This window comes from Pieris napi, chromosome 10, assembly GCF_905475465.1.
Source record: "Pieris napi chromosome 10, ilPieNapi1.2, whole genome shotgun sequence".
NCBI lineage: Eukaryota > Metazoa > Arthropoda > Insecta > Lepidoptera > Pieridae > Pieris > Pieris napi.
The window spans coordinates 4583457-4606440 of NC_062243.1; the positions used below are offsets into that span (position 1 = coordinate 4583457).

The following is a 22984-nucleotide window of genomic DNA, read 5'->3' on the forward strand; positions in this document are numbered from 1 at the left end:
AAATAAACGCAGAAACATAGATCTTATCTAATATATATATATCGATATTAAGCTGAAAACTGTGAAAGAATTTATCTTTTAGTTATTTGTAAAAAGTAAAACTGAAATTATAAAACTATTAGCGTAAACTATTTCAAACTCCAGTTTAAAATTGATGAAAATACGCTAAAAAACACCATTAAACTCCTGCAAAATATGTAAGCATTTCAGAAGCTCGATCCATAAGTATTCAAGCCAGTCGCTACAAGTTTAACATTTATTACCCGTCGAGGAGCTAGTTAGGAGAAGTTAAAACAACAATTTGTTTCCGTTATCTGAATAGAAAAGAAGTTAGGATGTCCCTCAAGACAGGGGAGAGTACATTTGTTGAACCTTCTATTCAGGCATCCATTTTAAACCAATTATTTATTTATCTCCATTTTGAATCGTATTGAATATTTAATGCGTATACATTTTGTAATTACGGGATAATTTGCTACTCGAAATCCTTTAAACAAAGATTAATCATACATATTCAGTATTGCTATTTATAACATTTCATTATCGATGCTTTTAAGAGGTTTCATGGTAATGTTTTAGTCTAAACTACAAAATAAAGCATCATTACGACCTCCTACGCAGGAATTTGGAGAGATCTATGCACGTGTTTATGATTGGTTATTATTCTAAAATATAAAAACAAAGATAATTAAAAAATATTTAATTAAATTATATGATTTGACGGCTCATTGGTCTAGTGGTTAGTACCCCTGACTGCGAATACATGGGTCCCGGGTTCGATCCCCGGCTGAGACAAACATCGATGTGATGAGCATTTGGTGTTGTGCTTAGATCTTGGGTGTTTAAATATGTATTTATATGTCTATCTATCTATAATATGTATGTATATCCGTTGCCTAGTACCCATAACACAAGCTTCACCAGCTTAGCATGGGACTAGGTCAATTGGTGTGAATTGTCCAATCAAAAAAAAATGGAATTTTATTATTAAGTTTGTTATGGAAAAGCTGGGAGTAAGTAACAGTACAGTTTTTTGACACAGGTGTTTCTTTACAGGTTCCCAAATCATACACATTATAATGCATTGTTGTCAAATGAATAAACACATTTTAATTTTTTTTATATATATTAGCCTATATAGTATAGTATCATTATCAAATAACCCAGAAATTAAACTTTATTTACAAAGGTATATTGCAAAAGTTATTACTTACTTCGCCCTTGATTTGAGAATTGGATTTGTATTTCTGTTTGACGTTCAAAACTATATATATATGATAGTGAATAAATGATTTTGATTTGATATAAATGTTTATCAAAAATGTAACACTATACTTCTCACTTGTTAGCAAGTTACGAAGTTCAACTCAATTCATTGAAAACCCCTCGTTTTCTAGGGGATCAACTTTACGAAATTTCGTGCTTCGTCGATTTAAGATTTATTGTCGACTGCGCTGTACGTTGAGTTTTATTCACGTACGCTAAAGCATTTAAACAAAAATTTCTACCGAGCGTAATGCTTTTAACATCCAGAACTAAAGAAAACCACAATCTTTTGTTCTAAAACGATTTAAAAATGCCTTTCTCTAAATTCTTTGAGGCTGAACTTTTAATAATCCGTCAGATTTAGAATTAATTAAAAACTGTGCTGAAACAGTCCACCTCAACACTAAGACATATTTATATAATCTTAATACATATAAATCACGTGTCACGTTGTTTGTCCGCTATGGACTCGTAAACTACCGAACCGATATCAATCAAATTTGCACACCGTGTGTAGTTTGATCCAACTTAAAAGATAGGATAGCTTACATCTCAATTACCCGCAATATAATTTTATTGCAAAATATTTGATTATTATTTGATATTCACAATTCTAACAGATGGCGCTGTGTTGAAAGTACCAACGTTACACATAAGCTACAATTTAATGGCATAACCACCAAAAAAGCATGGTGGTCCCCTGGGCTGGTGTTCTCCTACCGTTTCCCTAGAATAGTTTGCTTCTATGTAATATAACAAAAACCTTAGCCACAGCAACGCTTGGCCGAGTCTACTAGTAATAATATATATTTCCAGTCTAGTAAATGACGGATAATGATATAAATAGTTTAAAACCATAGAACAAAATATTGAAAAATAACAAAATATCGAGAAATATACTACAATAATCATAGTGCTTTTTACAATAAGCAATATGAAAAGCCCTTGATTTTAAAAAGTTACGCCGCATTGTATAGGAATCAATGGATTTCTGAATAGTACCACACCTGCTTGTAAATAATAGGATTAAATGTTGCTTAATTATATTGTTTAAGTCATAAAGCGTCGATAACATTTTCTAGAACAAAGAAACGCTTGCGTCGATCTTATCTTTGTCTTTCTGGAAATTGCATAAACCGTTACAGGGGATTATAGATGTTCCAAAAAAAATCTATTTTTAGAACGACATGCATTACGACAAAATATTAGTCAATCCAAAAATTTCTTATTAGCAGTTTTGCTACGATATTCCAAAAGAGTATACAAAAATATATTGATATTGTTAGGTGAAGCAATTCTTCGGGAATATAGCCTATAAAATCGCAAACTGAATAACCCTTTTCGAATAAATATTTATTTTTATATCGCAAAACTCTCAACTAAAGCGACGCTGTAAAAAGAATTCATTTTCAGTTTTATATTCTCGTGTACGTAGTTACGATAAAAAATATTGTACAATAGACATGGCTTTTAGAGAAATGTAATTGAATCCTATTCCTTATTATTTGTAACGTTTTTTAAAAGTTGTCTATAGGAGTTGATTATTAAGACGTAATACTTTTAATTAATACTCCGTATTCTCCATTGAAAGTCGTTTAAAAACAAACTTTATTCTAAAGTTTTAACTTGATAAAGTTTTCCCTGTCCCTTGTGTGATCTTGCAAATAAATAAACGTTGGAAAACACTTGCCTATTTAAAGTTTATAGTACGTTCCTAATGAAAGCCTTAATGATGTAATCTATACAAGATCGATGAATTTGCTATAATATGCGGTAAATAAAGTTAAACTACGCTTTATTAAACAACTTTAAACCCAGAATAATTTTAAATCTTACGTTGCCAGTCTAATGTGATGTAAATTTGATTAAGGAATACTGAAAATAATGTATTGTTTTTCAGGAAAAACGCGAAGGTAATCTAGTGATATATAAAAAATAAGATTAATATGTTAAGGCGAAATCACGACATTCATATCTAGTCTCGAGGGCCCGAAATCTCCGGCTGCCGTCGACGGTAAATGGCATATAAATAACGTTTTATGACATATTAAATTCCGCTAAACGTTAAATATGCCTTTTTCATGTTAGAAGAGCTCGCGCCATTCACAAAGAATATTAATTTTCAAAAATATTATCTAGGCATACAAAAATTATTATCTACACTTCAATATGTAAGTATAGAAAGTAATACGATGTTCTTTATTTGTCTTTATTTTGCGAACAAAGCTTTGTACAAACAAGTATTTTCCTATAATTAGAGAACAGCTTAGGTAATACCAATATTGAAACCTCAGAAAAACCCCGGTTACTGGCCAATTAGTTATGGGCCAATATCCTTAACTCGTAATATTTGTAAAGTTCTTGAGCAGAAGAATAAGATAGTATTTAGAGAACAATAATCAAATTTCGCTAATTCAATACGTATTTTGACAATTTCGACCAACAATTATTTCTAGGAAACATTTGTTTAGTTCAATAAAAATAACTATCTACAACAATAAAAAATAGGGGTTGATCGTAGAGGTGTGAAAATTAGGGGTTGTATGTATGCTGTATCATAAAAAAATTAAAACAAAAAAAAATTGTTGGGGTGGACAACCCCTTATTACTTTGGGGTTTGAAATATACCTAGATAGTAGCCAATTCTCAGAGTTACTGAAAATGCATAAAAATTTCATAAGAATCGGTGGAGCAGTTTCGGAGGTGTATGGGAACGAACATTGTGACACGAGAAATTTATATATATAGAGATTAGAGGTATATTGTCTTCTTCCCTTTTTATATTTCAATGTTAGAAAGCTTGCCTTTTTAGAACGTCATTATCTACACGCTACACTGGCTTAAATGATCGTTTATGCTAAAAATGATTATATCATATGAAATAGACGTCAATTACCTTAACGTTCGGGGCACGTGTAAGATCGCCCTTAAACTCTCATTATCCTGTCATCAAAGTAAAACATGTCTTGCACATGCCCCACGTGGAGGGAATAGCTACTTTAATTCAACGAGTATAACCAAAATCCTATTTTCTTAACCCGTAAAAGGATCCAACATTGACTAAACCGAACCTCTTCCGTACACTTTCCCAATCGAAAATCCTTTAAGATCCTTTTGCAGTAACCGTTTTATGATGCTGCACTTCTATTATTGTACTTTCGCGAAAATTGCTTTTACTCCAATTACTCTCACTTTATTTTTAGTTATAACGAAAATGACAACAACGAATTAAACGCACAATACGGTAAGTATGGATATAAAGTTGTAAATATTTAAGAAAGTGAGTTACTAAGTTGACTATGATGAGCGAGTGTTATTTTTTATTTGATTATATAAAACGTACCTACGTCTATTACTATATGAATTACTCTGAACGCTAAAAAAAGACACTAGAATTTTTTATTGTGTGTGTGATTTTAATAAATTTTATAATAACAAGCAATAATATTCATATGTTCCCAAATGGCGCAATAGTCACATGCGAAGAAAGAACAACGCCACAGATTATTTTTACGCTTAATAACAAATATGGAATTTTATTGAAAAAGTAATTTGGTTAAATTCGATATCTGAGTTTGGTCCTCATATAATTTAATTGACATAAAGTATATGACTCGCGCTATAGAATGTTTAACTTTCTAAATATAAATTGCCATCTTTATGTATCAAACTGTATAATAAAAGTGGTCCCTTTACCATATCATTTTCGTCACTATAAATATTAAAATGGCTTGCCAATTGCCATATATTTAATAGTGTGTGTATTGGGCGCAGGTAGAACCATATTTCAAGATATCTGCAAATTTTATTTTCGCCTGCGTCAACGGTGCCGGTGAAGGGAAGATGAAAATCTGAGAAAATCCATGAGGGACGCGAACATTAGCATATTTATTAGTATCATCTCAGACCACGCGACGGATATGCTATCAATAATGACTTACGACTAATGTAAATCGTAAATAACAGTCATTTTTGACTGGATGAAAATCGTTCACTATAATATATATACTAAACGGTGTCAAATCATATAGCTGTGTAGTAAACTCAAACTCAAATTAACTTTATTAATGTAGGCAACCAAGTACATTTATGAACGATGACAGAAAAGATGTTAAATTGATTCTAAATTTACATTTACCAGTTCACAAGTCAAGGGTGTAGAGCGGGCAAGGATAACTGGCAAGACACTCTCCGCCTCTTTTTAAACCGCCAAATTTTGAGTCATACAAATTGTTTGAACTGGAGCAAATCAGACCCAAGGGTCATTACGTTTATAAGGTGTAAGAAATAAATGTTATTAGATGTTTCATTATAGATTAGAGATAGTTGGATAAATAACATCAGACTCAGAAAGTCAATACCGCTAGTGGTAACTTCTCCTATCACGCAATATGGTGTACATTGCGTGAGGTAATATATTGGAGAAGTAATAGTGAGATACGTGAGCTGTGTGGTTTAAAAAAGGACGTAATGAAAAGGGTAGGAAAAGGAGTGCCATGTAGAACGGATGAATGAGATGCGGTTAATAAGTAGGATGAACAAAGCTACCGTGGATGGTGAAATCGCGTTGGATAGGCCTCGTCAGTACCTGGACTATTCCAGGAGCTATTAGAGCAAGGACAAAGTTAAAAGTTACCATAGAGCATGCATGGTGAATGTCATGCAAGTGGATAAAGCGAGAGAGGACCGTAGCGAGTGGCGATCCGTGGTACCTGCCTACCCTGCCTGCTCGGGGAAAAGGCGTGATGATATAAATAAATAAAAGTAAAAATGTTATTAATTAATTCATAGATAAGTAGATGAAGAAATATTTAAAATAAAATATTATTTATGAGAACATAAAAAAAGCAAATGTACTGTCAGCCGGCAAATCGTCAACTATCTGCAAATTTCAGCGCAATTTGCTGTAAGTTTTAATTATTAATTATATTTAGGAATATTGACTACCTTAATTCGCTATACCTATCTTACTCACTAGACGTACGCCTAATTTTTAGGAAAATAAATATAATAAAAGATGCAGAATAGGTCCCTCGTCGAAATAAAGTGCAATATAAAATTTATAACACTATCCTTTGAAGCCGGGTGTCAACTGGCTTTAATTGTTTAAAATATGCGCTTATTAACTGACATAAAATAAGGGGTAGTGGGGTTGCAACGCTAAAAAAAACTAACTTGCCTTGTTTAAGCGTTTTTATATTAAAGTGACACTTTAATATAAGTGTAGTCGACATTATCGGGAACAAGAATGTTATATTACCATTTATGAGTTGGGAAAAACTGAACGGCTCATTTTAGTTTCAAGTATGCAAAAATTGCAAAAATTTGGTTGCGCTTTTAATATTAACTTAAATATATATGTAACTGAACTTAGATTACATAACTCCTTCCTTCTTAAAAGAGAAGCATACTAGACGGCTCATTGGTCTAGTGGTTAGTACCCCTGACTGCGAATCCATGGGTCCCGGGCTCGATCCCCGGCTGAGACAAACATCGATGTGATGAGCATTTGGTGTTGTGCTTAGGTATTGGGTGTTTAAATATGTATTTATATGTCTATCTATCTATAATATGTATGTATATCCGTTGCCTAATACCCATAACACAAGCTTCACCAGCTTAGCATGGGACTAGGTCAATTGGTGTGAATTGTCCAATCATTAAAAAAAAAAATACTGAAGACGTAGACTGATTAAAAGTAGAAATATTGTGGTAAAATCTGTGATTATAATTTTAAGACTAGTGCGTAGTTGCATGACAACACTGATTACGCTATATTATGACTACGATATATTTATCATTACAAATTTTATGCTTATCCTAATGAAATACGACCCGATTTTAGGAATCACTTGTACTGCACAATTATTAAGGATACGCATAGGACAGACTTTGCAAGTAATAGATTGTATGTTTACTCCAAAGTATGACCCGATTTTAGGAATCACTTGTACTGCACAATTATTAAGGATACGCATAGGACAGACTTTGCAAGTAATAGATTGTATGTTTACTCCAAAGTATGACCCGATTTTAGGAATCACTTGTACTGCACAATTATTAAGGATACGCATAGGACAGACTTTGCAAGTAATAGATTGTACGTTTACTCCAAAGTATGACCCGATTTTAGGAATCACTTGTACTGCACAATTATTAAGGATACGCATAGGACAGACTTTGCAAGTAATAGATTGTATGTTTACTCCAAAGTATGACCCGATTTTAGGAATCACTTGTACTGCACAATTATTAAGGATACGCATAGGACAGACTTTGCAAGTAATAGATTGTATTCTTACTCCAAAGTATGACCTGATTTTAGGAATCACTTGTACTGCACAATTATTAAGGATACGCATAGGACAGACTATGCAAGTAATAGATTGTATGTTTACTCCAAAGTATGACCCGATTTTAGGAATCACTTGTACTGCACAATTATTAAGGATACGCATAGGACAGACTTTGCAAGTAATAGATTGTATGTTTACTCCAAAGTATGACCCGATTTTAGGAATCACTTGTACTGCACAATTATTAAGGATACGCATAGGACAGACTTTGCAAGTAATAGATTGTATTCTTACTCCAAAGTATGACCTGATTTTAGGAATCACTTGTACTGCACAATTATTAAGGATACGCATAGGACAGACTATGCAAGTAATAGATTGTATGTTTACTCCAAAGTATGACCCGATTTTAGGAATCACTTGTACTGCACAATTATTAAGGATACGCATAGGACAGACTTTGCAAGTAATAGATTGTATGTTTACTCCAAAGTATGACCCGATTTTAGGAATCACTTGTACTGCACAATTATTAAGGATACGCATAGGACAGACTTTGCAAGTAATAGATTGTATGTTTACTCCAAAGTATGACCCGATTTTAGGAATCACTTGTACTGCACAATTATTAAGGATACGCATAGGACAGACTTTGCAAGTAATAGATTGTATGTTTACTCCAAAGTATGACCCGATTTTAGGAATCACTTGTACTGCACAATTATTAAGGATACGCATAGGACAGACTTTGCAAGTAATAGATTGTATGTTTACTCCAAAGTATGACCCGATTTTAGGAATCACTTGTACTGCACAATTATTAAGGATACGCATAGGACAGACTTTGGAAGTAATAGATTGTATGTTTACTCCAAAGTATGACCCGATTTTAGGAATCACTTGTACTGCACAATTATTAAGGATACGCATAGGACAGACTTTGGAAGTAATAGATTGTATGTTTACACCAAAGTATGACCCGATTTTAGGAATCACTTGTACTGCACAATTATTAAGGATACGCATAGGACAGACTTTTCAAGTAATAGATTGTATGTTTACTCCAAAGTATGACCCGATTTTAGGAATCACTTGTACTGCACAATTATTAAGGATACGCATAGGACAGACTTTGGAAGTAATAGATTGTATGTTTACTCCAAAGTATGACCCGATTTTAGGAATCACTTGTACTGCCCAATTATTAAGGATACGCATAGGACAGACTTTGCAAGTAATAGATTGTATTCTTACTCCAAAGTATGACCTGATTTTAGGAATCACTTGTACTGCACAATTATTAAGGATACGCATAGGACAGACTATGCAAGTAATAGATTGTATGTTTACTCCAAAGTATGACCCGATTTTAGGAATCACTTGTACTGCACAATTATTAAGGATACGCATAGGACAGACTTTGCAAGTAATAGATTGTATTCTTACTCCAAAGTATGACCTGATTTTAGGAATCACTTGTACTGCACAATTATTAAGGATACGCATAGGACAGACTTTGCAAGTAATAGATTGTATGTTTACTCCAAAGTATGACCCGATTTTAGGAATCACTTGTACTGCACAATTATTAAGGATACGCATAGGACAGACTTTGCAAGTAATAGATTGTATGTTTACTCCAAAGTATGACCCGATTTTAGGAATCACTTGTACTGCACAATTATTAAGGATACGCATAGGACAGACTTTGGAAGTAATAGATTGTATGTTTACACCAAAGTATGACCCGATTTTAGGAATCACTTGTACTGCACAATTATTAAGGATACGCATAGGACAGACTTTGCAAGTAATAGATTGTATGTTTACTCCAAAGTATGACCCGATTTTAGGAATCACTTGTACTGCACAATTATTAAGGATACGCATAGGACAGACTTTGCAAGTAATAGATTGTATGTTTACTCCAAAGTATGACCCGATTTTAGGAATCACTTGTACTGCACAATTATTAAGGATACGCATAAGACAGACTTTGCAAGTAATAGATTGTATGTTTACTCCAAAGTATGACCCGATTTTAGGAATCACTTGTACTGCACAATTATTAAGGATACGCATAGGACAGACTTTGGAAGTAATAGATTGTATGTTTACTCCAAAGTATGACCCGATTTTAGGAATCACTTGTACTGCCCAATTATTAAGGATACGCATAGGACAGACTTTGCAAGTAATAGATTGTATTCTTACTCCAAAGTATGACCTGATTTTAGGAATCACTTGTACTGCACAATTATTAAGGATACGCATAGGACAGACTTTGGAAGTAATAGATTGTATTCTTACTCCAAAGTATGACCTGATTTTAGGAATCACTTGTACTGCCCAATTATTAAGGATACGCATAGGACAGACTTTGCAAGTAATAGATTGTATGTTTACTCCAAAGTATGACCTGATTTTAGGAATCACTTGTACTGCCCAATTATTAAGGATACGCATAGGACAGACTTTGCAAGTAATAGATTGTATTCTTACTCCAAAGTATGACCTGATTTTAGGAATCACTTGTACTGCACAATTATTAAGGATACGCATAGGACAGACTTTGGAAGTAATAGATTGTATGCTTACTCCAAAGTATAACCCGATTTTAGGAATAACTTACACTCCCCCAATATCGCAACCGAGTTGCACCCACTTTCACAGTTTATATGTGAAAACAAAGCTCCGTCAGTCACCTAACTCCGTTCTTTGATCGCGTCACGGTAATCCCATTCGATTTTAGAAATAGGTCACCGATATTTCGATATTACTCCACGTACTATAAAATTCTCATTTGGCCCTTTATTTTGAAGCAGAGCAATATTAATTCATATAACTCATGTAATAAACTACTTGAATGCAAACAAAAATCAGCCAAAAGATATTTCAGAATAAAATTTACTGAAAATTATTACGTGGTTTTGAGCAAATATCATGTCTACAAAGCTATTTCACAATCAAATCACGTTTGTCCTAGAACCAGATGTAGATTTTTACATGCCGACCGCTACTTGTTTACATGATTTTACCTATTTTTCTTTTTAAGTTACGTCATATAAGTTTAGACGATCAGAAAATACAGATGTTATTTAGAGTCTTTAATTGTCGTTATATTTAAGTGCTATTAATTTGGATAGTCTTATTATTTATTAACAGATTCAAGGAAGCATAGAGCTGTAACAATCCTTTCTAATGTAAAACGTAGAACCTTAATAATGTTTTGTCACGTTTATTTTCTTTCAAAGTGACAAAAGACTGAAAAAGACAAAACATTGAATAACTGATGCTTGTGTAAGGGGCTTGAAATCGTGTACAAAGGAGTCCTTGTTTTAATTATAACACGAAGTCGAAATGAATGTCTGGAATAATTATCAGATTAGGGCTAACTGTAGAACAAAGTTAATTTTTCGACTCCCACTCTCTTTACATATGACTAACTCGTTATACATCAGATAGCGTATCATGATGAAGCTTTAAACTTATGAAAATATTATATAAACATCTGTCGCAATACTGCAGGTTTAAGTAAATAAATAAAGTCACTGATCGTTATTTACAATACAAAAAACCATTGGCTTTAAAACTGGGCCTCAAATTTATATTTGAGAATATTAGTATCAGATTCATTTGCTTTTTCTAATGGGCAAGTTTGTTTGCGATACACGCCGTTAATTTTTTAGGTCTTAGGCATGCCGGTTTCTTCAAGATGTTTCCTTCACCGTATAAGCGGGTGTTAAATGCGCACATAGATAATGCATTGGTGCCCAGGCTGGGTTCGAACCTACGAACTCAGAGAGCCGCATGCTGAAGCCACCAACACTGATCTAACAACTTTACAATACAAAGAACGGTTTTAATAATTAAAATAATTTTTTTCTATACTATAGTATTTTAACTAAACACAAAATTAACCATTTCTTCGGCAGTATTAAGTCGCCAACTTTAAATATGAATATTCACAGATAAAAAAATCAGTTGTTTATAGCTGATTACCAAATGATAGTTAAATGTCATTAATATGTGACATATGCCCTAACTATTTGGATCATTGTCTCGCTTTTTATTATAACTAAAAGCCGACATATTTGCAGAATGGCAATTTTCACACATTATACATGCACAATCCTTGAGGATTCTTAAGTATTAAAGCACTTTTAGTTTAATAATAAATTCCTACTTCAATTCCACTAAGATTCTTCCCGCCGTTTATGAAATAAAATGAAGTGCAAGCTCTTGATATTATCCTCTTTTAATATGAGTCATCATCTCATATAAAATGCGCAACGGATTCTTGTACTAATGGATTTTCATATTGCAAAACTTAATTAAAACTTTATACGCAGTGTATCTCAAATGTTCATAGCAATTGGAAAAACCTGTGAAACGAAAATTTGGCAAACGCGATAATATCCTTTGGCCAATACAATTTGCTTGCATAAAAGGTGGTCGTATGCAAATATAATTGCAGGGCAGTGCAGCGGACAGAGCATTAGTAGCGCTTTGTGAATGACTCGCTCCATTTCACACCGCTCTGTAAATTAGCCGGAGCCTGGCTCGGGTATAGCCCGGATTTCGTTCTAGTAGACCGCTCCACCGCTCGGCGATTCATCAGCCTAATGATCAGCTTGCTTTAAGACCATACTAATTTGATAGGATGTGTTAAATTATAACTGTAAATTTTGTGAGTAATGTTTATTTCATCGTCATACAAAACATAGCAATTATTTTATGCAGACTATATCAGAGCAATTTTAAAAACAAATGGTAATAAACATGATTGTCATTTGTTTGTAAAATTAAAAAATAGGAGAAGAAAATGAAAGAAATATTTTTTATACAAGAGAAGTGAGAACGAGATAATCATGTATTCAAAATTTATTATTAGGCTTCCGAAAATAATCGTGATGACGGGAAGTGGCAACTAGGATGGATAATTTTAATTTACTAACGTAATGAGATAATGTTTCAGTCAGTGTTATCTGAATGAGAATGCTCGAATAAGTGCAGCCGCCCGTACTATGGTTACTTTATTGTACTACTACAGTAGTAGCTACGTACTACTTACCTACTTATCCAATAAAAGTCGCTTTCTGTTAGAGAAAAGTGGAAAGAAATTACGGTAATATACAAGAATAGATAAATGAGGTGGACTTGGTGATTCATAGAATTTTGTATGAGAAGTACTGTGAGTGTACCATTTCATTTCATACACAAAATAAAATATTATTTTTGCAAAACGCTTGCGGTACCTACTTTCTAATCCTTATTTATTTATTCCATACATTATAAGTATGTTTTTCAGACAACATTTTAAATAAACCTAATAACAAACTCAAAGTATATTTTCTGTTATTTTAAAAATATTCTGCTATATTTCTGAGATGAAGGAAAAGATAAAAAATATTTTAAAACGTGTTATATTTATTATATAAGTTTAGTCTATGTTTCAAGGCTTATATATAATAACATCCTAATTCTGTGATAATCTTTACTAATATTTCTGAATTATCACGTACTAATCAAATAACACGAATTCGAAATGAATGCGACTGCTTAACTACGAGTCAAATGCGGATCATTTTCCATGCCAACCCTACGCCACGCTTTGCATACAAACAGAATGCCTGAGTGCGATCCAATTAGATTTTTTAAGGTTTTCATGCAGTATAATTATAATGTCACCTTACAATTTACACACACACTAATAAGGTGTGTTTTGTATATTTTTGTTTTCCTTGTGATATTATATTTGAATGCGATTCGTGACTCAATCATTTTATTTTATTTAACCTATAGACGCCGATAACTACTAAATCATTCCAATTACACTGTTCTTACAAAATCAATGATATCTTTCATCGTAGCGTAAATAGAATTTGCTAGAAAGAGATAAAACAGTAGTTAAAACGGTACAATAACACTGATTGAGTTTCTATAAAGGCGTCAGTTGATTAGCGAAAGTTCCAGTACGTAATTACGGATACGTTTATAATTTTTAATTTAACTGCAATTGTAAAAAACATGGCTTTAAGCTATGTAGTGCAATAACTCGCAAGTACAACATTAATTTTTCAAAATATCGATGGTTAAAAATATAAATTTTTCATACATCAGTCACGAGACACGGTCACAGATGAGGGGAATCGACGATGACGTCAGTAAATAACGTCTTCGCCTGTCCAATCGTTACTATCTTGGAGTTTAATTTAAAAACCTTCACGTTTCTTTACGTGTTTACGGGCATGGTACGTCGTAGGGACTGATGCGACGCCATCTTGTCTAGAGAAGCGTTTTGGCGGGTTTTTTAAATTAATGAATTTTAAGAGAATTAAATAATTTAATAAGTAAAGCTTCCGTAGTGACAAAGAATAATATGAAATGGTATTTATAGTCAAATAGCCCGTTGTACAAAAGATTTTTTTAACAAATCCAAGTTAACAACACTAACGCTCGCTCTTACCAAATGATAAATGGCGAAATGTTTCTTTCTAAGGATTTAGTTCGGCTCTTATCTTGCATTAACGGGCAGAGCAAGTGGTACGTAAATATTTAGCAAAACGTTGTAATCCTAAGGGTTTTTGCTCGACCAAAGCCGCATCCTGGCATCCCTTTGTCCTTTGCTTAGCCTCTTATCATCTCACTTACTGTATTAATCATCACACTCCCCTTTTTCTGCCCCTTTTTCATTAAGTATCCACTATGATATTTTAGAGAAGATAATTGTTCTATATTCAAAAATTGTTTGACGATGTAAACAAGGAAGTAGTTATAATAACATTATGTTTTAAACTAAATGATAAGGAAGAATTATGTCTGCCTCCAATCTTTATTTCGATAATAGCCACAGTTTTATAAAAATCAAGACAGAGATTTCAACTGTACTCCCAAATAAATGACAAAATCCCGAAACGACAAAGCGCCGTGTCGAGAAATAACCACAATAAAATAACAGCCTTTTGTGTCACTGATTTTCCGTACTTTCAGTACTTGTTCGTACAACTGTTGAATTAACTCTACTCGCTTTAATAAGTGTTAATTTATACGATACAGAGCACAATGTACAATATTATCGTAATATCTGCGCTCGCCGAATAACCCGCGTCCTCAGAATATCAAGAAGATATATTTTCACGGAACAATGCCTTCCCGGTATCTCAATTTTCATTTTCCCTTCGTGGGACATCCGTTGTGATTTGTAGCAACAGATAATACACAAGCGGATTCTTGGTGGGACGCCCAACATTACATCAGCGTAAAATCTTGACTTAAGTCTACAGCAGGATATAATCTCATCCTTATATATGATATAATAGAGAAAATGTATTAATTTGCAGTATATTAATGTATAGGCGCTTTGTATTTTGTATTGACATTTCCTGGAAATAGCTTGTCAAATTGAAGTGTGCCCGTGTCGAATGTGCACAAAGATAGTTAAAGAGCGTCGTAAACACAACAATAAAGTTTAGTGGCCTCTTATGTGTGGGGAGAAATATATTGTCCGCTTCCTCCTCGTTCCAGTGCCGCGACTCTGTCTAATTTATTTGTTTTAATGATATAATGTATAAGGAAGCAGTTCTATGATCATGAACTGATTTGAGTCTTAATTAAATTGAAGAGAGGTTAGATTTTTTAGATAATTTTTTATTCCTATAAATTACGAACATTTATTATATAACATCAAATGGTTGGAAAAAATAATATCGATACTAGATTATGACTGTATAAGAACATAAGCGCCTTATCTCCCACTATGTAATTTTGGACATAATAATATGTTGGTTTTGCTTGGTTAATGCTTACGGATTACAATTACGGATGATAATTATATCATCGGAAATATCAGTAAATATTTAGTTAAATTTTCAAGAAATCTCTTATATCGCATTACTTAATAGCTATTGTCTGAACCGCAGAATAGGAGACTGGTTAAGACGTACTTAAGTACGTGATACTAATGTTCTGATCCTACCCTTGTCTAACACAGTACTTAACTATTAAACCAATTCTGTCGTGAATTACTTAGTCTCAGCATCCGTCCCGGTTATCAAACAATTGTTTTATCTAAAAAATACTGTCTAGGATTAATATTTATGTCGGTATGTCCTGAAATGAAAAATATGTTTTAGGCAAGCCTTCTCCGTCTCTCAAACAAAAACACATCGTTTTCCCGATATAGAACTCAGAATATATATATATGTATATTTCACGAAATTTTCCTTCCTCAAATTATTTTTCTCAATTGAAACAAATGAAGAAAACAATATTCAGACTCTAACATGATAAAGTCTTTCCATTCAATTCGGATAACAGAATGTTATTACTCTACAAAAAGCTCCAATACAAGTTGGTATGACGCGAAGAAATCATTCATGGGTAGTATCACCTATTTCCGTTGGCCGCCACCTCAGTTATTGCCTTGGGATAGGATTATTGGCGAATTGTTCCGTTCGCATTCCGGCTCGCGCCTCGCACGTGAAATATTAAGCGTCTATGTACCAATTCCATTGTAGGTACTCTGGAGAATATGGCTTAATAGGGTCTGTTGTCCGTTGTGAGGCTTAATCAAGCCCTTCGAGTTACGTAGGTACAATTATAATTTCGAAGCTCGTTTGTGATTTACGACTGTGTTATGTTTCATAAGATTAATATTGATCCACAGTGCAAGTTTTTAAATCTAAGTATTAAGAACCGTTAATATTCTTTATTTCCAACATTAACCCCGCTTAGTTGGTAATTGGCCCTTACACATAGTTTACCTTGAGATGGATTCTTGCCGAAATGAAATTTGTTTCAGGTTGGAATGTTGTTCAGCCTTTTTAAAATTATTATCAATAGTTGCGGATTGCTGTGTTATTACGGAAATATTCAATGATCCTCCTATTAAGACTAGCCTTCAACATTTGTCCAAAATGCAGAAAAGAAAAATAAAAGTCTTACTTATGCATAAATTTTATAGCGCTTAATTCAATTTACGCTCTCTTACAAAACACTTCTAAAAATAAACTGTGAATGCCTGCAGAAAATTGAGTTTCCGACCGCAAATATGTAGGAAAAGAATATAAATCACTGGTTAAGCTAAAAAAGCAGTACAGTAATGTTAGAGGGGTGAAAAGTGTTGAAAATGTATACGGACGAAGGAAATGAAACTCATAAGTTGGTACGATCAGTTCGTTACGCTGGCTCCATCAACCCCGGTGTTACGACCGATTGGATTTGCGTACAAATAAAATTGCCAACTACATTTGTCGATGTGAGCTGAGCCAAGGAGGTTCGCACTTCTCTCCAATTTTACTACACGATGTTTTGGATTAAAACGACATTTTGCCGTTTCGTTCGATAGCAAAGCTCATTATAACAAGAGTGTATTCGCGAAGTTCATACATAGACACCCCTTATTCAATAATACTAAATCAGCCTTAAAGGGTTGTAGACATTGTATTAAAGTAATAAAATTTAGAACGATCGTAATCAATTTGTTATTTATGATAAAATAATTAAACTTTTAAATTGAACTGCGCTAATAATAACTTTTTGGTTTATTTTAGTTAAAAATCATTTGAAATAAGCATTGGGTAATAGCATCAACGAAAACGTAGTATTTTGCAAATTACAACTCAGCTAATCAAGCCGAGTCTCCTGATAATACCAATGTTAGGGGAATTAACTTCTCATAGTTCATTCCAGTAAATTAGTAACATTTCCACTGCCAAAGATTATTTGTATGTAGTATTTTCATATCGCCAGACATCATTACTTTTTATGATCAAACCAAATAGCATCATCAGTTTCCCAAACGATCCCGAAGAAGTATTACCATTGCCACGAAATATTCGTTAGCGAAATCCTTTTATCGTGGTAACACAATGAATTGTCCAGTTAAGGTACGGGCATAGTTAAAACGTGTACTGTCTACAAGGTTCTTACATAAAATTTTGCGAAACACGGCAATAAAAACAAAATAAACTTCAGCTACAGAATTGAAGGAGCGTTTTATCTCGCTGCTCGAATTACCTAGTGGAGGTAGAGGTACATTAATTGCAAAGACGATCTTGGAACTGAGAAAGATCTTCGTTACAAATTGCTATTACTGTGTTTATAATTAAATAGACTGTGTGCAACATGCTTTCTTTCATTAAAGATGTGGCCCCAGATATAATTAAAGCTCGTTACCAACATTTAAGTAAATACAATACTACGGAATTTCTTGGACAACACTATGACTAAAATATTATTGACTAAAATGATAGGATTAGACAAGAATCGTGTATGATCCACACTCGCGTGTATTATTATATTAATTTTATTCCTTCTAGGGATAGACTCTAGGGTTTTATAATTCAGCGGTAATGCTTGCCATATGTAAAAAATATGTAGAAACTTACCATAACAAATTGATAGTTCGCGCTAGGTCTCAACTCATATTCTTACCCTTAATGGCTAGTTCAGTTGTATCATGATGTTTTATTTATACGACGTAGATTTAAACTAATTAATGTGCAGACATCGCAAATTCTCTATGTTAACTTCAAAACAAGCAACAAGCGTTGCTTAGAAAATATAGCAATGTAAATAAATCGGCAGTATACGAGGCGTGACGACAGTCGTACTAACTCCCGTTCATAGGCGGCCGTAAATTGAGGAAGCAACCATCCACTAGAATTCGACCGAGCCGCGGCCGGCCTCTCGGATTTGGGTGCTAATAAAACAGGCACTTTATCTGCTGGAAAATATACTCTCTAACGTGTTTAGGGTAAACAATCTTCGTAAAAACTTGTATCGAATGCTACAAAATATATTGAATATACAGATATAAATAAATGCCGTCGGTATAAAAGTTACATACCTACATGCTTTGTAAACGCTCAGAAATAATATTACAACATATACTTTTAAATTGTATTCGCAACAATTTCATAACTTTCGTAGAAATATCTATGTATTTAAATTTTAATTTCATGTTTGAACTTGTTTAATCATCATAATTATAGAATTCTTTATTTTGTATGTGCAAGATAACGATTTTAAGTTTGTGGTTTACTGAATACGCATCCATTGATTGCTCGACCAACATATAAGTACCAGTAGTAAAACGTTTCCATTACATATTTTGATGAAATGCCGAATAACCTGTAATTCATCTTACGAAGCTTATCTTCCACATTTGTCGAAGTCACCGCAACTCGCCGCCAAGAAGTAAAACTCATATCTCCGATTAAAGATTTCATCCTTCGATATTGGACGATCGTAATATTTTAACGACGCAACCTGCTTCTTCTTTGTTTTACTGCCCCCATTTTATTTATCGAAACATTTGACGTAAAAGATGGCCCTTAAAATACGTTTTTTCGTTCAGCAATATCAGTACGATAAGTCATTTTAGAACTTTTACGAGAATAGACATAAATCTTTTAAGTATAGATTTAAATCTTGCTAATTAGGTGCTCAGTATTACTGTCATTATTTGGTTATGAAGCAATATTCATTATTGGGAAATTTTGCGATTAAGTTGTAGAAAACTCCGTAGATAAAGCGGCATTTTATAACGAGTGTTTTAAGTTCGACTGCCAGTTGGTACACGGCCAAAATTTTTATTTCTCGCTCATAGATTCATTCATATCGACTTTTCCCTATTCTTATGCTTTGTAAATACAATTCGTCCATCTTTCACTATTTGAAATATATTAGTAGTAATCTTTATATATATAATTCTTCTGTGAGTGTGTATGTCACTGAACTTCTCTCAAACGACTGGACCGATTTTGATGAAATTTTTTGTGTTTGTTCAAGGGGATCTGGGAATGGTTTAGATTCACAAATCAGCCCGCCAGATGGCGCTGCAGTCGGTACTTTCATACTTTGCTTTACTAATTGCTTGAAATATCATGCAGGACAACGTCTGTTGGGTCCACTAGTACTATATAAATAAATGAGACAGAGGACAAATAATTCACAGTAAAGACTTAGAGACATAGACTCAGATAATATTGTAATATACTTTTTAATTTTCAAAATATTACCTTTGTAACGACAATATATTTCAACTCGGGTCGCCAAAAATATATTTATCTATATTTATATTTCAAAAGACAAAAAACACCTAAGCCGTACGTACCTATACACTATAACCGTATACTTTGTTTATATATTTCGTTTTCTTGATCATTATTTCTATACTAGGTGATCAGCCTTAGATTGGGTCTTAGTTGCTCTTGTTAGTTTCGTGATACGACCAAAACAAAAGTTTATTTAGATTTTAGATTGTGCTGCTATGAACGCCAGTGCTTAATTAGACGCGTATATCCAGGAAATAATTCCTAGCTTTAACAATTGAAATACGCTTTATTTATATATTGTATAGTATTGCAAATCGTATTCATGTGTAATTCGTGTTAATATTACATGCATACCTTAAACAATACTTAATACGTGCAAAAAATTGCTGTGTAAGCGGTTTTGTCAATGCAACTCAATTAAATATGAAAACATTATTAATGTTGCTCTGAATGTCACGTAGGTCAGGTGTGTTTTGTAAAAATGATTGAAAATGGAAAGCCGTGTGTTTCTTGTGTGTATTATTTTTAGTTTTACATTTCCAAGTAAGTTGTTTTAAATTTTTTTTTTATGTAATAGGAGGCAAACGGGCAGGAGGCTCACCTGATGTTAAGTGATACCGCCGCCCATGGACACTCACAATGCCAGAAGGCTCGCAAGTGCGTTGCCGGCCTTTCAAGAATTGGTGCGCTCTTTTCTTAAAGGACCCTAAGTCGAATTGGTTCGGAAATACTTCTGTGGGCAGCTGGTTCCACATAGTGGTGGTGCGCGGCAAAAACTGCCTTAGAAAACGCTCAGTTGTGGAACGACGGACGTCGAAATGATAGGGATGGTAAAACTGTTAAAATTCAAAATTTACATACGCGAAATGCTAACGAGAAGAAATCCTTAACTAACATAATTAGACCAAAATCAAACAGGCAATGCTTAAATATTTAAGTTATAGAATAGGGTTATCGTTGAGTATGTACTAATTCATTCTCATCTGTTAAGAATTTTAAGCGACAACAATTGACGTATTTTTTAAATATATTGAATTTTGATTCTTGATTGTTTTCTTTTCTTTCCAACGAAATGTTAAATAACTGTTGGTTGTGTATGTTAATACATTTTCTGATTTCTTTATGCAACTACATAGTATTAATTTTTTTCCACTTATTTTTTAGGTTCAATATCGAAAACATTTTCACTCAACGACGCCATAGCAGCAGAAGAGAAATATAAATCACCAAAAAAATCAAGTTCATCAGGTAACTCCCAAAATTAATATTATACAGGTGGCCAAAAAGTCGTGAATCAAACGCAAGGGGTTAGATGGGGTCATCAGCTGCAAAAAATTGGTCTACGGGAGGACCTTCAGCTCAACCCCTGCAGAGTTATAATTTATTTTGCGTTTTTATTTTGAAAGTTGACTTTTTTACTCATTTTTATTAAAATTCGAAAAAAATCTACACCTGTATCTTTTTCATAATATCCACTAGATTGGTACTGACGAGTCCTTGCGATAATATTAAGTTTTACGATATACAATTTTATCAAAGCATAACTTTTTGGACACAACAACTTTTTGGAAACAACTTTTTGGACAACATAATTCGGACCCCACTATGAAAAAAAAATCTACCGAAAAATGTCCCTGTATGTATGTAAGTTTTGGCGCATTTAATAGGTATTCTGAAAATATATTACACGTGGCTATGAGTATATAGGTATATATGTACACATTTAATCCATGATCACGGTTGTGTTTGTAAGATGTTATCTTGATAGAATAAATTGTTTTGATCACAATTTGAACTATAAGTAAGCTAAATTATGATATTTTTTTCTGCATTTACTATAAAACGAATGACGGAAATAGAATAATAATATTTTTGTAATGGGTTAAGCACAGAAGTCCTGACTTAGAAACCCGACAACGTTTTCTTTCTGCATTAAACCAGTAAAAAAAACTTGGCTGCATACCTACTTGCTATAATAATAATTAAGATTTTTATTTTGTTTTCAGGTTCATTTTTGAGAAGCGATAGATTACAGGCGTTCGAAGCTCATAGGCAAAGTATTAGAGGTGCGTACATATGTTTAGAATAATATAAAATTTAAAGGATGTCTGTTAAGTCATAAAAATTTCAAATTTCAGATATAGGAAAATCCCTATCAAGAACCTTATTTTCACCATTAAATTATAGAAAACCCTATGCAAAACCGTTTCAAATTAAATCGCCTCCGAGACCTAAAGCTTTCAAGCGACCTCGTATAGGACGCTTGAATATAGAAAATCCTACCCAACAAGCGAAACGACAATTACAAGATGAAGATATCAATGAAGATTACATCCCAATATTTAAAAGTCTTAGCATCATTCTTGACAATATTCTTGAACCAGACTCACGCGAAGGTACTGTCCCAAGAAACAAATATAAGAGAACTAATAGAAACAGACTTAAAACGGATGACGTCGTGTGCAATTGTGCCCTTAGATCAACAACTGATGTCAACCTGCCCGATCCGTATCAAGAGGCAGCTGCTGCCGCCACTTTTATCTCCACTGAGGTCGAGACTGAGTCACCACCGCCTACGATTACCACCGCGAAGACCCATCGTTTTGCCCATCATAACATCGGCAATATCAGACGGAATCAGAACGTACCCGCAATACCTCCAAGAAATACCTCTGGCGTTGGGAGAAACGATAGTGGAGTCCATGAGGGGCGCAGCGCCTCGGATATCCGAAACGATGAAAGATCTTTCGCCAGGAATAATGGAGATCATGAACACGATACCGGAGACAGAAACATTTCATCCGATACAGAAAATAGCGAAGAAAATACCAACAATGATACACGATACAGTTCAAGCAGCCTTGAACCCCGAAGTGGATTCCGAGGTGGAGACGGAACTTTCTCAAGAGATGCAGATGGAAAAAGAAACACAATCGATGAGCAGATTGACGCGCCCGTCAATATTAATGGAAACATACCTAGATACGAAGAAAAAAATAAGCTCGCAAATAGAACAATCCAAACAGAAAGCCCAATACCTGTATCAAAACTTACTACAAGACTACAAAGAATTGAGCCCCAAAAACCAGAAGCTATACAACAAAAAGGCGAAAAAGATTATGCAGCAATCGAACGCTTTATCTCCAGCGCTAAGCAAATCTTTAACCGCAATAGCCAAAATTCCTCAATCAATAAAAGAAGCAGTAAAGCAAATGAAACAATAGTCAATAAGAAGGACAGCCCTCATAACAAAGGTATCATGATATTTGATGGCTATAGTGTTGCCAGAGATGTTAATGGTGAAAACAAAATGTCAGAAAAAGCAATAGAAATTCGTACATAGGATTAGAAGTAATAATT

General features: G+C 33.7%; 1 protein-coding gene across 1 annotated transcript; it reads left to right on the forward strand.

Moving 5' to 3' along the window:
- The first annotated feature begins 20054 nt into the window (after nt 1-20054).
- Nucleotides 20055-22967, forward strand: LOC125053401. Its single transcript, XM_047654750.1, has 4 exons — nt 20055-20167; nt 20789-20872; nt 21631-21690; nt 21763-22967. The coding sequence occupies exons 1-4, from the start codon at nt 20116-20118 to the stop codon at nt 22965-22967; spliced, it is 1401 nt and encodes a 466-aa protein (XP_047510706.1). The 5' UTR covers nt 20055-20115.
- Nucleotides 22968-22984: the final 17 nt, after the last annotated feature.

Bases quoted from the DNA above. Each gene is read 5' to 3' on its own strand.
- LOC125053401 (XM_047654750.1), top strand. From the start codon at position 20,116: ATGGAAAGCCGTGTGTTTCTTGTGTGTATTATTTTTAGTTTTACATTT. The intron at 20,168-20,788 runs GTAAGTTGTTTT...CTTATTTTTTAG, and splicing joins TTTTAGTTTTACATTTCCAA to GTTCAATATCGAAAACATTT. The intron at 20,873-21,630 runs GTAACTCCCAAA...TTTTGTTTTCAG, and splicing joins AAAAAAATCAAGTTCATCAG to GTTCATTTTTGAGAAGCGAT.